This window comes from Phascolarctos cinereus, unplaced genomic scaffold (assembly GCF_003287225.1).
Source record: "Phascolarctos cinereus isolate Bilbo 61053 unplaced genomic scaffold, phaCin_HiC Scaffold_8;HRSCAF=390, whole genome shotgun sequence".
In the NCBI taxonomy this organism is placed as follows: Eukaryota; Metazoa; Chordata; class Mammalia; order Diprotodontia; family Phascolarctidae; genus Phascolarctos; species Phascolarctos cinereus.
In genome coordinates this window covers 28,181,230-28,197,904 of record NW_027556291.1, presented here as the reverse complement: position 1 = coordinate 28,197,904, position 16,675 = coordinate 28,181,230, and the positions used below count along the sequence as shown (strand labels likewise).

Below are 16,675 nucleotides of genomic sequence, written 5' to 3'. Positions count from 1 at the left end.
GGGTATGATAGCTGTCTTCAAATACCCAAAGAGCTATCACGTGGAAGGAATGAGTGCCATACCTATTCTGTGTAGCATCAGAATGAGGGCTATCACAAGAGAATAAGGGCTGTCACAGGGAGGCAGATTTTAGTGTAGTTTGAGAAGGAGCCTTCTAAAAATCACCTAGTCAATAATGGAACAGACTCCTTTGCAAAGTAGTGAGCTCCCTATCAAGGGAAGCATTCACACAATGGTTGGATGCCAGGGATGGAATAGATTATATTCCTGAAAAGCCTGGAATCTTGGACCAGATAAAACTACAAGGCCCCTTCTAGGTCTGAGAGTATATGACCAGATAGCACCAGGCAGAATCAATTGGCTTTGCTTCAATTCAATCAGTATTTGCATTTCCATTATTACCTGCCTGGCTCTCCACTAGGTACAGAGATTATAAACTCCCTGAGGGCAGGCATTACGTTTTATTCATCAGAATCCCTTATATTGGCTTTGAGGAGAATAGGGACTCCATAAATATAGGCTGACTGATTGATTGATTAAAGGCAGCTGGGATAGCCAGTGGCTGCAATTTACCAAACAAACCTCCAGATTGGGGTGGGGGTGGGGAACAACAGAGAAAATGATTTTTCCACCACGTAAAGAAATTTCCAAAGAACAGCTAGGAAAAATAAGTAATTTTCAGAAATTGTATTACAGAGGAAAACAGTTAGCTTGTACCTTATAGACTCGAGGCTTTCTTCGGCCCTTTTTTTCTATGCAATTACAAGAATTAAGTCATCTACCATCCCACACATTCCAAGGTCAACCTTCCAGCAAGCTCAATCTCCATTCAGATCACACAGCCCAAACCTGGAAATAAAACTAATGAGGCCTCGGTCACACAGCCCCTCTCTGAAGATCATGTACTTTATTCCTGATGGCTGCACTCAGACCTTTGCTGACTCATTTTTAAATATGCAGTTCTAAGCATGCTTGGTTTTGTTTGGGTTTTTTTTTTCTTTTAGCCTAAACATATTAGCAGCAGAAGGGGAACATGGGTGGAGGGGCTACCAGAAACAGGTGTAACAACGGCACCGAAAAGTGACAGGTGCCTGTCCAGCATCCAGGGAAGAGGCAGAAACACTAAAAGTAAGCACACACCTGTATTACTGCACATTGCAATGGGCAACAGATTCAGATTGATTCTATTCCATTCAGCAGGCACTGATTAAGCACTTCCTATATGCAAAGCAGCATGGTGTGGTGGTGACATAGCCAGGCTAAAAGTAAAGGAGACCTGGGTTCAAATTCTGTCTCTGACACATATGGCTTCATGACTCTGGGCAAGTTAATTAACTTTTCAGTGCTCCAGAAAATTCTCTGAGACTATGAAGTTGCAACAATTGCTGATCTACTTTGCTTTGGTAGAGAAGTTTCCTCAGCAGGCCCTCCCTACACCAAGGAAATCACAGATCTAGGTTTTCATTTTTTTAAATGTGCCAGGCACTGTCAAAAGACAAAAACAAGTGTCCCTGATCTCAAAAACGCTTCCATTCTACTAAGGAAGAATGTATCCCAGTCATCATTTTAAAAAAATCAAAAAGTTAAATTGTATTCAATGTCTTATGTTTGTAAAATTTAGAAAGATTTTCATTCAAAATGGCTAAAATAAAGAGTTTCTTTTAGAAGGTGCACCAGTTATCTCGAAATTTTACTGATGTAGAATACCAGATTCCCCAATGTTACTGGATAAATGGTGGTTTACTGTAGCTGAACTCCACACTTCTGCCCTAGGCCCTCCTCTTCTTTTTTTTTTTTTTTTTGGGGGGGGGAGGCAATCAGAGTTAAGTGACTTGACCAGGATCACACAGCAAATGCCTGAGGCCAGATTTGAACTCGGGTCCTCCTGACTCCAGGGCCAGCACTCTATCCTCTTCACCACCTAGTTGCCCCGGTCTCTTTTCTTTCCTTTAGTGTTCTCATCCACTCCCTGGAATTTTTTTTACCTCTATGCCAATGACTCCCAAGTCTGCTTCTCTACCCTCAAACCTCTCCCCCAAGCTCCAATTCCATAGTTTCAGCTGCCTGCTGGACATCTCCATGTGACTATCCTACCAGCAAATTCAGTCCATCAAAATCTAACCCCTTATTTCTCTTTCCCAAAGCCTCCCTCTCTCCTAATGTCTCTATGTTGCTAGCATCACCAACCTCTCAGTCACTCAGTCTCAAAACCTTTGACTCATCTTTGACTTTTTCCCTTTTCCTCCCTCTTCCACGTCCAATCAATTGCCACGTTCTGTTGATTCTACTCCAACAAGACTTCTCAAATCTGCCTCTTCCTTTCCACTCCCACTGAAATCAGCCTAAATTAGCCCCTTATCCTTTTGTATGAACCACAGTAATAGCCTCCTTCATCCTTCCTAGTTTTGCCTAAGCAATCTTCCTACCATAGTGCTCTGATCACTCCTCACTCAAAAACATCAGTCACTTCTCCTTGCCTAGTAAATAAAAGACACTAATCTCTTCTCTGTCACTTACAAATTCTGTAACCTGGGGCAAGTCACAACCTCTTTGGAGTAACTTGTAAAAATGAAAGGATTGGATTAGATGGCTCTTCCAGCTTGAAATCTACGACCCTCCCATAGACTCTTGTGTTCTAGTTAGACTGGACTCCTATCCAGCCTCCATTCCCATCTTACCCTCTCTTCTCTCTGTATCTGTTTGTCTTTTCCCTGCTGTAGAATGAGCTTTGCACCTCACACCCTTGCTATCTCAGCCTATTCAAATCTCTCCTCCATTAAGGCCTAACTCAGCTGCTCTCTATTCCATAAAGCCTTCCCTAGCCTCCTTCCCCACCTCCCCAACTGCCTTGAAGGATAATGGGAACTTTCATTCCTGTAATTTCACATCATTGCCCAGACCCCTCCTTTGCACTGATTACATTCACCTTTGTATCATTATTTTACACTTATCCTTTCTTCCCATTAGATTTTAAGCTCCTTAAACACAGGGGGCATGTCATATCAATCTTTGTACCCCCCAGCACTTAGCCCAAAGCCTTGCACATAGTATATTCTTAATAAATATTGGTCAAATGAACAATATGTAAATGTTTTGCATGATTGCACATGTATAACCTATATAAAATCGCTTACTATCTCAGGGAAGGCGGAGGGAAGGAAGGGAGAGAATTTGGAACTCAAAATTTTAAAAACCAAATGTTAACATTGTTTTTACATGTAACTGGAAAAAAATAACATACTATTCAAAAAATAAATATTGGTTGAATTTTGCTTCCTGACAATGAGAACTGTCCCAAAGTGGGATGGACTGCCTCCAAGAAGTAGTGGGCTCTCCACTCACTAAAGATCTTCAAAACAAGGTCTGTTGGCAATGTTGCAGAGGGTATCCTGGGAAGGAAGTAGATTGGGCTAGATGGCTTCTGAGGTCTTTTCCAATTCTGAGGCCTCTGTTCATTGAATTGAGTTGATTTTTCCAAATTTGATAAGAGACAAATTAAGGGGGGAGGGGGTTGCTTCCCAGCCAAGAATCTAACCAAGATTCAACCAAAATATGACCGTATTTAGAATGCTGGAACACCAAGAATATTTTGCAAGTGCAGCTGGAACATTAAACGAACAAGTCAAACAGTGTGAAAGGGACCTGTCCCTCGATACCCACGGAGAGGAAGCCTTGTTTTCACACAGAGCATCCCAAAAATGTGCAACGGTAGCGAAATACTGGAATCCTGCCTATCCTTCAAGGCAAATTCAAGTCAACAAGCTTTCATTAGGTGCCTACTAAGTATCAGGCACTGAGCTCCATTCTAGACATACACAGACAAAAATAATGGACAGTCTATCTACCCTCAAGGAACTTACATTCTACTGGGGTGAGTAAATATACCTCATAAACCAATTCGAAACCAAGTGATTTCCAGGGTGAAGGGGGACAAGGGAAGAACACTAACAATTGGGGGAACTGGAAAAGTCCTGACAGAGGAAATGACTCCCAAACTGAGCCAGGGATGCCAAGAGGTGGGGCAGAAGGACAGCATTCCAAGCATGAAGGACAACTCTAGTGCTACCTCTTCAATTAACCTCCTTCATGCTTCTCCCACCTCACCCCCAACCGGATGCAACCCCTCCTCCCAGCCTGAGCCCCCCCTAGCACTTGGCTACCCCTGCCACAGCACAGAACACATTCCTTATCCTCATTATGTGTGTGCTCATCATCTTCCCATTAGTCTGTAAGCTCCCTAAGGAGCTTTTTTCCCCCTTTTTTTCTCTCTTTTTTTAAAAATTTGGTACTTATTTGTTCTCCCTCCAATTCCTCTCCCCTAAAAACTTTTGTTTTCATTCACTTTAGTGTATCCTCTACTCTAAAGGGCCTTTCTCATACGTAGTTAGCTCTCAATGAATATTGGATGAATGAATGAATGAATGAAATGGGCCTGAAGTAGAATAGATATCTTTTAAAAGGTTTTTGAAAAACCTGGAGTACTTTTAGGGAAGCATAGGAACCTTGGGATAACAAATAGGCCCTCTAAACATCTGGTACCACCCAAAAATAGTCCAAGATAGCATCAGATATAGATAGATATAGATATAGATATAGATATAGATATAGATATAGATATAGATATAGATATAGATATAGATATAGATATAGATATAGATATAGATATAGATATAGATATATATTCATATCATACTGGAATATTCCAAATGGAGAAGGAAGGAGTAAAGAACATACTGTAATAGCAGGAATGTTCCAAAGGGTTGGGCTTTTTGTTTGTTTTCTTGGTTTTTGTTTTTCAGTAACCAACCTTTAGGTCCCATGGACAAGTTGCCACAAAATTCAAAGATCTGTCACTTTGAAGGAGAAAAAAACGATTCTATAGTTTCTTAGTCCTCTTGCCCAAACTTTCTGGCAATCCCATAGAAAAACACCTATGTCCACAGGATTATATCGGCTCTTTCTGTGTATCCCATGTCCTACTGGATGTAACCAGATAGCACACTAGAGTAAGGTCTGAAGGACCCAGGGGTGAAGACATTGACTTTGGGTAACCATTTGTGGAAGTTTAAGGTGCCCAAATGTCCCCCTCCACCAAGAGCTAATGGTTGAGATGATGCTCTACTGGCTACCGTCCTTACCCGCCAATGTCCTGCTTCACAAACTCTCCTGGTTCTTTCCGTTCTTGCCCAGTTCCAGTTGGAAGAGTGGCCATCACAAGGAGAAGCCCAAGGCCTATGGGAGGAATTCCTGGGAGCTTCATCTTCTCAGGGAAAAACACAGAAAGACCTGTATGAGAAAAGCTTGAGAGCTGGGAAAAGAGGGGGTTGGAAGAGAAGGGAAAGAAGTAGACAAGAGAAAGAAAACAGGGAGATCAATATTCAATTCCATTTGAATCTTCCTGTTTCTACGGCAGCCCACTTACCAAATTATCAGCTCCCTAGTCTCCACTTTTCCCCAACTTGTCATCTAAAACATGGCTTCTGACAAAGTTAATTAGATCTGGCAATCCCAATGTCACTCACTGTATTTCCAACAGGGTCCCACCAGCATGTACCAGGTGCTTCCTTTGCTCACCTAAGGAAGCTAGAGTGGGCTAATGGAGTGGCCCTTGGACTTCGAGCAGGGAGACTGAGGCACTACCTTGAGTGAGCTAATTTCCCTCACTGGGTTTCTATTTTTTTCCCCTGCAGAATGAGGAAGCAGATGGCCTGACATTTTGTGAAATTCATAGGCTGAGTCCACAGAACACCCAAACATTTAAGTAGAAAAGTCAGCAACCTCAGTGTTCTGCCTGTGCTAGGATAAACAGCTGCATATTTCCAAATCATGAAATGCCAGCTTAAATGAGACCCGAGTCACTCGAGGGATGACCTTTTCCCCTTAAATTGGATTCTTTGTTTTGCTGTGGCTCTTGTCAGGTAGAATCTTAGAACGGCTAAGTCATGTCATTCCCCATACTGGGAATGCCCTTAACCCCATCTCTGCCTGCTGAAATCCTACTCATCCATCCACGAACACCACCTCCAGGAAGTCATCCCTTCCTGCTCTGGGTCAGAGCAGATTTCTTCCTTAGGATTATAGATTTAGGGTGGACGGAGACTTAGCCTCACTCCCTCCATAGTTAAGAGACTTACCCAACATTACTCAGGTACTAAGTGGAGAAACCAGGATCAAACCCTGCTCCTCTGACTCCAAATGCAGCATTCTTACTGCATCACAGTGCCTCCTTCTAAACTCTCAAGACATTTTATTTGTTCCCCTCTTATGGATTCAGCATATTCTACTTTCCGGTACCATAGCAATATGGTAGCATAACATACTAATACTGATCCAAATATAGGCTACTTCTGAGTATAAGCTTTACTCCCACAATGAGATCTCTTTATACATACATATATGTACATGTGTATACACATGTATACGTACATATGTGGATAGGTAGGCATACATCAAAAATAATACAATATAACTTTACAAAAATACTGCCTTATTTTTAAGACACCTTGTTCTGTTTTGTTTTCTTTAAAAGATTTTTCATACAGGTTTTTTAATTTGCATTTTTATGCTTATATTTATTTTTATGCATTTATATACATAGCACTTTGAGATTTGAAAAGCATTTTATATATGTGAGGTGAAGAATGCTGGTTACCCCCCCCCCAATTTTACAAATGAGGACACTGAAGCTGAGAGAAGCTAAGGGACATCCCCAGTGCCAAAGTGACCCAGGCTAGAGTTGAATCCAAGCCCAGGGCTCTGGCCACTGTCATCTAGTTACATCATTTCTATGTAAATTGCTTTGCAAACTTTACAGATGTCGGTTATCATCCTATTTAGGACCATTCTCACCAGCCCTCCTTTACCTTGGCTAGCTAGTAAGCTCCCTTGAAGTCATGAATTGTGCCTTATTTGACATTGCTAAACTCAGCCCTTGTGGAAGTCCCTTTGGCAGCATCTTTTGGCTTGCCAATAATGGCACTCTATCGGTGCCTTTGCCCCTTAGATCTCATTAGTGACCTCGCCTGTACGTAAATATTTTGGGTTTAGCTTTGGTCACATCCCCAGTTGCAGGCATACAGTATTTGGGGGCTGTTTGGGAGGGGAAAAGAGGCCTGTGTTGTGTTTAGAATCCTTGGAGTGTTTTCGCTAGAGTGGCCAGGGCCCATGGGGGCGGTGGGAGGGATGCCAGAGGTGCTGGCTGACCAACATGAGGAAGGCTGCAGACAGCCCCACAATTAGAAGGTGTGCCCAGCTACTGGCCAGTATGGGGCTGCTGACAGAGGTGATGAGGAAGTCCAGGTTTATCAGGCCAGGGACGGCTGAGTGCAGCTGAGGTGTGCTGGATCTGTCAAGAGCTGAGGAAGACAGCTCAGAGAGACAAGGAGCTAGCCCAGAGGGAAAGCCCTGGGGCCTGCCCTCAGCAAAGCGGAAGCAGGTAATTTGTCTTCAGTAGCCTACGCCCCTTGAGGCAGGCTCCCTTCAAAGCTCAGTCAGTGCTGGAGAGGGGGACAGAGGATCTGAAGGAGATAGATTGGGAGAAGGTGGAGGGCACCTGGGGTTGGGGAAGGGGATGAACACAAGTAAGCAGGCTAAAAGCTTTTTGGATGTGTGGATGGAGAGAGACAGAGAACATGGAGAGGGAGGGAGAGGGAAGGAGAGGAGGGGGGAAGAGAGGGGGGGGATATTTATTAAATGCTTACTATGTGCCAGGAGCTGGAGGATACAAATCCAAGCCAAACAGCCCCTGCCCCATTCTAATGGGGCCTTTGGGAAGATCCAGGAGTCTCTAACCCAAGAGATTCTTGGTTTTTCAGCCCTATTCTTCCCACAGCCAGGGTGAAGTCCTTGGCATAGGGTGGGGGTAGCCTCCTCTGCTCATGGTGGGGTGGATGGAGTTATTTAGGGTAGAGTCAGTAAAGATTAGGATCAGATAGTATTAGCTGGTGGTAGGTGCTAAGGGAAGTAGATGGTAGGAAGATTCTGCCTCCTCCCCTCCTCCCCAGGCTTTCCAGAGACTGTCAGGCTAGTGGGAGAATTTCCCAAACTCCTTTGGGAAAAAAAAATCCCTAGGCTGTTGGCTGGAATTCTGTTAGTTTAGGGAATCTTTTGAGTTAATGCGCAAGCAGCTGCCCATGACCCTTAACACCTAGCTAAGATCCATCTTAAAGGAATGAGGGTTTCTTGCCCTTTGGAGGAACCAAGAACTCTGGGATTTGGGATCCAGAAGGGTTGCTCTGAGACCATTTGGTTCAAAGGTTCTTAACCTTTGTTATGTCCAAGACCCCTTTGGCAATTTGGAGAAGCCTTGGAGATTACTTTTCAGAATCATGTTTTTAAGTACATGAAATATGTAGAGTTACAGATGAAACAAATAATGTTGACATGGAGTTAGAAAGGGAAAAAAAAATAACATGTTCATGGACCCCATGTTAAAAAACTCCCAATATCAAGTCCAAACCCTTCATTTTACAGATGGTGAAGCCAAGAACCAGAGAGAAGAATTGATTTGCCCAAGGTCACACAGCTAGGAAGTCATGAGAAAAGTGGGGGGAGTGATAGGTAATTGAGAACAGAGACAGGGTAGAGGATGGTGACAGAAGGGGAGCCCCTGGGGATTCAGAAAGCACTGAACCTGTAAAGTAGGAAGTAGGAGACAAGTGCAGAGAGGCAAATGGAAGGGATCTTTTGCCTTCTTCACAATTTTCCCCAGGGTTCATCTTGCCTTTTTTCTCTTTTTATCTCCCTCCCAGAGACAATAACAGGAGGGTCAAGGGATTTGGTTCAGTTGTTTTAGTTGTGTCTGACTCTCCACAACCCGATTTGGGGGTTTCTTGGCAAAGATACTAGAGTGGTTTGCCATTCCCTTTCTCTAGCTCATTTTACAGATGAGGAAGCTGAGGCAAATGGGATTAAGTGATTTGCCTAGGCTCCCACGACTAAGTGTTTGAGGACAGATTTGAACTCAGGAAGACAAGTCTTCCCGATTCTAGGCCTAATGCTTTATCCACTGCAGCGCTACCTAGCTGACTGGGTCAAGGGCAATAGTCCCTTAACTCCAATAAGACTCTCTTGTCCCCCAAGCCATTCTCCCTCTCTCAGTCTCAAATTCCTCCTCTATAAAATGAAAGTGTTCAGTTCAAACCAACAAACATTCATTGTGACAGAGATACAAAAAAATAAATGACAAAAACAGTCTTGTCCTCAAGGATCTTACCATCCAATGGAGAAATAAATAGGAGCTGACAACTGGAAGGACTTTAGGGTTTGAGGCTAGTAAATCCTCCTCCCCCTCCCCTCCTCCTCCCCCAAAGGTAGAAGCCTGCAGGCATTATTATTCTGATTTTATACATGAGCGATCAGAGATATTAGGAGACTTAAAACTTAGCAACCCTCATATAGGCCTGAGGCAGAAGTAGAATTTAAACTCTAGGCTCCCAGTCTCAGATTCCTGCACTCCATTGACTACACAGCCATGCAACTCAAAATCTGTAATTCTAAGACCAGAACTCATGCCTTAACCCCATTCAGGGAAGTGCCCCTCACTTTCCTGGAACTTTGGGCCACAATGAGCTACTTCCAGCTAGGGTTTGGGCCTAGCTTTTTGGCTATGGGATCTGGAGTTCTGTGCTTGAGTGGTCACACGTTCCCCTTAGAGCAAGGGATGTCCTCGTGTTGTTCCTGGCTTATTAGGCCACTCCACAACAGCTGAGCTGCAACTCCTGCTCCATTGCATCATGGAATTAGGGCTGAAAGGCACCTCAGAGGTCAAGTTGAACCCTCTCACTTACAGATTGTACGCGGCATAAAGACCACATAGCTAGTGTCAATGCTGGTATTTGGATCCAGGTCTCCAGATCCAGTACTCTATCCACTATGCCATGTTGCCTTGTTCTGTACCTTTCCTTACCAGAAAATTTTGGCATCTTGGCTTGGGTCCCTCAGAGCTCCTGGGAATCTCCCATTTAGATTCATCACTTTATAACTTACAAGGCTCTTCCCCACATATATTAGCTACTTTGCTCCTCCCAACAATCCTGTGAAGTCAGGCAGGGTTTATGCTCATTTTACAGAGGGAAAAACCAAGGCTCCCAAAGCAGCAGCAGCTCATATTTCCACAGAACAGGAATGGTTACAAAGTGCTTTCCTAGCTATAGCTAGGAAACCCCATGAAATTGGTAGTATGAGAACTTTAAGGTCCATTTTACCAATAAGGAAACTGAGGCTCAGAGAACTTAAATGACTTGCCCCAAATCACACAATAAGCATCAGAGCCCACTCTGATGGGAGTCATGTGACTAAGTCCAGGGCTCTTTCTATTATGAGGGCTGCCTGCCAGGTGATAATGAGTTAATTTACTCAGCCAAGATCTACTAATATGTCATCTAGCTAATGTGTTCCTCCTCCCAAGTCGAATCCCATTTCAATGCACAGGCCCCCAGTAGTGACTTTGATGGTGGAAGTTCAGGCACTGTGACAGGCTCATGAGGAGAGGAAAAGCTTTGAATCAGGCTGCCTATTGGTACTTTCTGATGCCCACCAGTACAAAGGACAGGCAGAGTCTAGCCCTGGCCCTGGGCAGGTGTGCTCATGCTGGGGATAACAGAATGCTGCAAGGCTGAGAGATATTGGTAAAACCATGGAGAAACCAGGACTAAAAGATTTAGGAAGTCTGCTACAGCTATCTAAGGGGGCCCAAGCCACAGAGCCCTCGCACCCAGGATTCTGGCTTCAGCCACATCCAGTAATCCTCTCCACTTCCTGCTGCCCGTTTTAACCCTAATTCCTCTCCCAATATCTCCACAATTGGACTTAATTTCAAAGATCAAGAAACTAAGATGCAAATCCTCAGTGGATACACGAGGCTGGCTAGTAAGCTTCTGCTGTTTAAAGGGCCCTCAGCCCGAAGGAGCCCATTTTCCCCAGGGCCTTCTACCTCCTTCTAGTGCCACATCCCAAGATGCTCAAGGCAGGGCCTGCCAATCCCTTCAGCACATGTACCCAAAGAGGAAAAGCTCCCCTCTTTCCCTCTGTAGTCCTCTGGCTGTGTACAGATGGTGAGAAAGTAATCCACCCCCATGGGCAACTGGGAGGTAGGATTATGGCTAGATGATGCCACACTGTATTTCAGAAGCATCCCAAAACATCTCATTCCCCATTACCCCTGGGCCTCAGTCTCCACATCAGTGGACTGAAGGAGTGAGAAGCCCTCCAGCTGTGGGGGGAGGGATCCTCTCAAGTAGAAGCTACAGGAAAGATTCTTAGGTACACTTTGCATTAGATACCCTCCAATGACTCTTCTGGTTAGACCCTGTATTGAGCTGGCTTATCCTTCTTTGCCTCCCCCTTAGACCCAATAGTGGGCTTTTTACACAGCAGTCCCTAAACTCAGGAAAGAGTGTTGTCTGTTGGATGAGTGACAGTTTCTCCTCATTTCCTGTACTGCCCATCTGGGCCCAATCAAGGTTGGTGGTGATGCCGAGTCACCAGCCCTTCATTTGTTGGGTTTTTTTATATGAATTTTGCTGACTTGCTCACAAACTCAGTCGTCTCCTATGAAAGAGACTTTGTGCTCCTCTTCAACCCAGCAACTGGTTGACCAAGAGAAGTACAATTCAAAGATCCATCCATGCCCTCTAGTCAGACTCTTCAATCATGGTGCAAAAGATTTCACAATGGTCCATAGCCCCATCGACTTCAGCAGCTCTGCTTTGGCCCAGGACAGGAATCATTTTAGAGATGACTTAAGACTACAGAAAGTAGTAAAAGAAAACTGGAGCTTGAGTAGGTGCAAAGGGCTTTGGGCCAGAGCCTCTTCTCCAGTCCTACTCCAATACCCTTCAATGAAAAGAAAACAAAAACGATAGGGCTATCTATGCACTTCCAATCACTTCAAGAATGCCTTCTAGCACTCAGAGGGCTACAATGCCTGAACTATACCCTCCTAATGAGTCTCTGACTCCATCTATCTCCTTCTCCAATCCATCCTTCACACCGCTGTCAAACTGATATATGTAAAGCACAGATAGATATACACATTACATATACACACACAGTGTAAATGGAATGTAATCTCAGAGGAAAGGCACTGGCACCTGGAAGAGAGATGGGTAGAACCTGGGAGACCTCTTGTAGAAGTTGAGATTTGAGCTCCATCTTCAAGGAGACCACAGAAAGCAAAAGGTGGATGTAAGGAGGGAGAACACTGCAAGTGTGGGTGATAGTCAGAAAAGAGGCAGAGACAGGGGATGGAGGGAGGCCAATAACATTGGATAGTAGGGCACTTGAAAAAGGAAGGGGCCAGGTTGCAAAAGGCTTTACCCACCAAATAGAGGATTTTATATTTAATCCTGGAGGATAAAGTCTTAGGGTTTTTATTGAGTTGGGGGGGGATTGACATGGTCACCTATGTTTTAGGAAAATAACTTTGGCAACTGAGTGGAAAATGAATTGGAGTGGAGAGGGATTTGGGGCAGGGAGATAAATCAGAGGGTTATTGTAATAGTCCAGCCTTGGGTTAACAAGGGCTTGAACTAGGGTGGTGGCTGTGTACATGGAGAGAAGGGGAGGTTGTGAAGACAGAAATGACAAGAACCGACTGTAGACTTGGTATGTGGGGCGTATCTCAGTGAGGAGTCCAGGATTTGTGAGCCTGGATGACTGAGTTGATGGTGATGCTCAGGGCAGTAATGGGAAGTTTGGGAAGGTTTGAGGGGAAAGATGAGTTCTGTTTTAGACATACCAAGTTTAAGGTACCTACAGGACACTCACTGAAGATGTTCAAATGACTGGTGGTGATTTGGGAATTGGAGCTAAGAAGAGAAATTAGGGCTGGATAAACAAATCTGAGAGTCATCTGCCAAGAGATAATCACAGAAGTCAGGGGAGCTTGGGAGATCACCAATAGAGATAGTATAAGAGCAAAGGTTTTCGCCTTTTTGGGTTATGGCCCTCTTCTGCAGTCTGGTGAACCCTTTCTCTGAACAATATTTTTAAATGCATTAGATACATGGGATTACAAAGGAAACCACTTATATTGAAATACAAAATCTTAACAAAAATTTAATTTAAAAAAATTTATGGAGCCCAGAAGGAAAAGATAAGAGGGCCCAGGGCAAAACTTTGGGAGACGCCCTCATTTAGTGGGCATGACCTGGATGAAAACCCAGCAAAAAAGTCCCTACCTTACCAAGAGAATGGAAGCTGCTTGAGGTCAGAGATCATTCTGTCTTTGTATACCCAAGGCATAGTACTGGGCCTTGTGTAAAGCAGGCCCTTAATGATTGTTCAATGGAGGCCTGGCCGGCTAGTCCTTTCCTCTGTCTCTGGGACCTCCTTCCCTGTATCTTCCTTTCTTGCCCCTTACCCTCTGCTATCCTCCCTCTGCAGGCCCTCTCTTTAGTAGTTCAGCCAGCCTAATGCCTCATAAATGGACAGCTCCAGCTCTGACCTTTCACAGTGATTCTCATCTGGAGTCATCGCCAGCTGCCTAGAGAATATCTCTGCTCACATACCCCATCAATATCTGAAGCTTAAGTCCAAATTGAGACTCATTATCTTTCCTCCTAAAACAGTCCCCTTTCCCAAGCACCAGCTTCCTAGTTCCCTTGTTTCAAAATGGACAGTTTCACTATTGTCCTCTTCCCACTTTCTATCACCAAGTACTAAGGAGGTTTTTCAGTGTATCTTCCTCTCCCTCCCCACACCAGCAATCCTGCTTAGACCTTCTTCAGCTTATTCTGGAAGGACTCCAGTAGCTTCCTATCTGCTTTCCCGGTGCCTCTAATGCTCCCATCTATCCTCCCACACACACCTTCAACAAGGATCTTCCTCAAACACCATTTTACCACATCAACTGCTCAAGAGCCTAAAGTGCCTTTGTCTCATTTATTGTCTCAGATCCCAAGTTCTCAGTCTGGCCTTCAGGGCCTTCCATTAACTGGTCCCCGCCCCTGCCAAATGCAGCTCTAAGCTCCTCCCAGATTATTCCTCTGCATGGGCCTCTCCACCGCAGCCAAACCTATCTGCTCATACTAGTCTTTGGCCCTCCTGCTCAAGCCATCCCCTGCACTTGGCTAGTGTGACAGAGGTGAATGAGCTCTGGACTTGGAGCAAAAGTCCAGGGTCAAAGGCCTGGCTCTGCCTCTTGCTAGCTCTATGACCCTGGGCAAATCATTCCCTCTCTCTTGCTGATGTTTGCAACAACAGGTTAAAAAAAAAAAAAGGAAAGGGGGAGTGGGGTAGGACTTGGTGCTCTCCAAGATCCTGTAGCTGCCCTACCCTTGCTCTTAGCCAACCTCTGTCCAGCAAACCACCTTTGAAATTAGAGTCACCTCTGCTAGGATGCCTTCCTTGCTTACCTCCCACTTGCACTCTGATCATTCCTTGACTGCCTGTGCCCTCAGCACTTAACCATTATGCAGTCCTGGATCCAGAGCTTTGGACTAGTTCTGTCCAGTTTCTCTGTGTCCATGTGCCTGTTTCCCTAGGCTAGTGTGCTCTCATGGAGTGCAGGGAGGGTACTTTCTATTTCTTTGAAGTTTATCTCCTCCAGCACCTTTGCCCATAAAAGGCCCCCAATCAGCACTTAGCCACTCATTAAACTACCCTACAGGAAATATCCCTCGAATTCTCTGCTTATAAGAGAAAGCCCACCTCCTTAGTTCAGTCTGTGTTCACAGAGGCAGGAACCAGAGCAGCCAGGCCAGTTGGCAATAACTGGTCACTGTCTTCTTTCCAGATTCAGAGCCAAGGCGAGGATGGGAGGAAGGAGCCCCTAGTGGCTTCCTGAGGTACCCTGGTAATGGTGGACCAGGGAGCACCTCTATGCTGTGATCTTCACTGATCAATAGAGGGTCCAGCCCCACACTCCTCTCACCTAGGGGAACACAGTTGGCTTTGGCTGAACCAAGAACAGACTCAACAGGACATCGGAGCTGGAAAGGAGGACCTTCGTCCAGGGGTCCTATTCAAGTCCAATGATTCTTAACCTTTTTTGTGCCAGGGACCCCTTTTACAATCTGCTAAATGATGTTTTTACATGTCTAAAATAAAACCTGTACAATAAGGAAGGAGACCAAGTAGAAATAGAGTTAAGATATTTTGAAAAATAAGTTCATGAACCTCAGATTAAGAACCCCTGCTCTAGTCCAAATGTCTCATTTTACAGATGGAGAAACTGAAACCCAGAGGGGAAGTGATTTGCCCACGGCCACACAACAGGGGCTAGCTAGAAACAGAATTAGATGTCAGCAGCCTGTAGTAAGAAAAAGCAGTGGATCTAGAGTCAGTAGGGATGACTTCAAATCCTGACTCTCCTGCCTTATTACTTGTGTGACCTGGGGCCTGCCCTTCATTCTGTATAAAATGACTCAGTTGAACTAGGTGGGACTCATAGATGAAGAGTTGGAAGGAACTTTTGGGGTCAAGCCCAACCCTCTTATTTCTTACTAGATCTTAAAGGTTCTTTGCAGCTCTAAAGCTATGATGCTATTCCCAACACACACACACACACACACACACACACACACACACACACACACACACACACAGTCAACCCAATGCTTAGTCAACTCTCGGGTGAACAGCCAAGAAATTATCCCCTGCCTCCAGGCACTAGAGACAATCGAACTCATTGTCCTCCACCTCAACCCTTCCTTTCTGCTCAGGAGTTCTGTGTGGGTGGTTTTTAAATCAGAATAATTGCCTCAACTCTCCATTTCAGCCAGCTTCCATAGGCCCAGAAGCTATGAGCAGTAGCTTCCAGAAGATAACAGGCCCCTCTAATGCCTCACGATTCAATTCAATTCAACTCAACAAACATTTATTAAGTCTTCCAGGTGCTGAGACAAGACAACAATCCCTGCCCTCAAGGAGCTTACAACCTACTAGAGCAGGCCTGCACAACCTGCAACCCTTGGGCCCCTCGAGCTGCCTGGGGTAGGCCAAAGGATTTCAGGGGGCCCATGAAAAATGTAGAGGAAAACATCCTTTGTATGTAGAGGAAATCCTATGGCTCAGTCCACAGGTTGTGCAGGCCTGGACTAAAGGGATAAGACTTGGACACAAATATAAGTTAGAATATAAGTGCCTAGGAGAATTCCCAAGCGTGAGAGAAGAGATCAGATTTCTTCCAGAGAAGAGGGAGAAGGACACGGATGAAATTGGAAATGTCTTCAAGTGGGGAACCACTGAGGACTTAGAAGAGGAGAGCAACATGGTGAGACTTGTGCTTTTGGAAGATTGTCTTGGCCCAGGTGGGAAGCGTGGGGAGAGTCTGGAAGTAGGGGAGCCAAGTTAGAAAGCTGCTGCAATGGTAAATCTGATGAAGGGGTGGGGAGAACAGCATGGCTGTGGCACTCTCTCAGGCCCCACAGTATTAGTCTTGCCTCTAAACAAGCACCTACCCACCATCACCATCCCTTTCCCCCTGCATACTGTCGACTGGTATTCTGGGACAACTCCACCTTTGGCTGAACCTCTTTGAACAATGAAAATATGACCCCTGGCTGCCATTGTTCAAATCCCATTCTGGGGTCCTCTCCATTGACCACTTATTCCCAAACCCCTCAACCTAACTCCACCAACGTCCCACTCTAAAGCTACCCACTCCACCCACTGGAGCAGCTCCCTGGAATGCCTAATCTATGGCTAACAAACTAGCTTTCATGTTAAACCT

General features: G+C 44.9%; 1 protein-coding gene across 1 annotated transcript in view; it reads right to left on the bottom strand.

The window, feature by feature from the left end:
* GABRA3 (gamma-aminobutyric acid type A receptor subunit alpha3) overlaps window positions 1–16,675 on the bottom strand; it is a 162,467-nt gene that overhangs the window by 129,243 nt on the left and 16,549 nt on the right. The window contains exon 2 of the mRNA XM_020975081.2: window positions 5,139–5,308. Coding sequence (XP_020830740.1) covers window positions 5,139–5,260 — 122 coding nt within the window. The 5' untranslated portion in view covers window positions 5,261–5,308. The remainder of the gene's footprint in view (window positions 1–5,138; window positions 5,309–16,675) is intronic.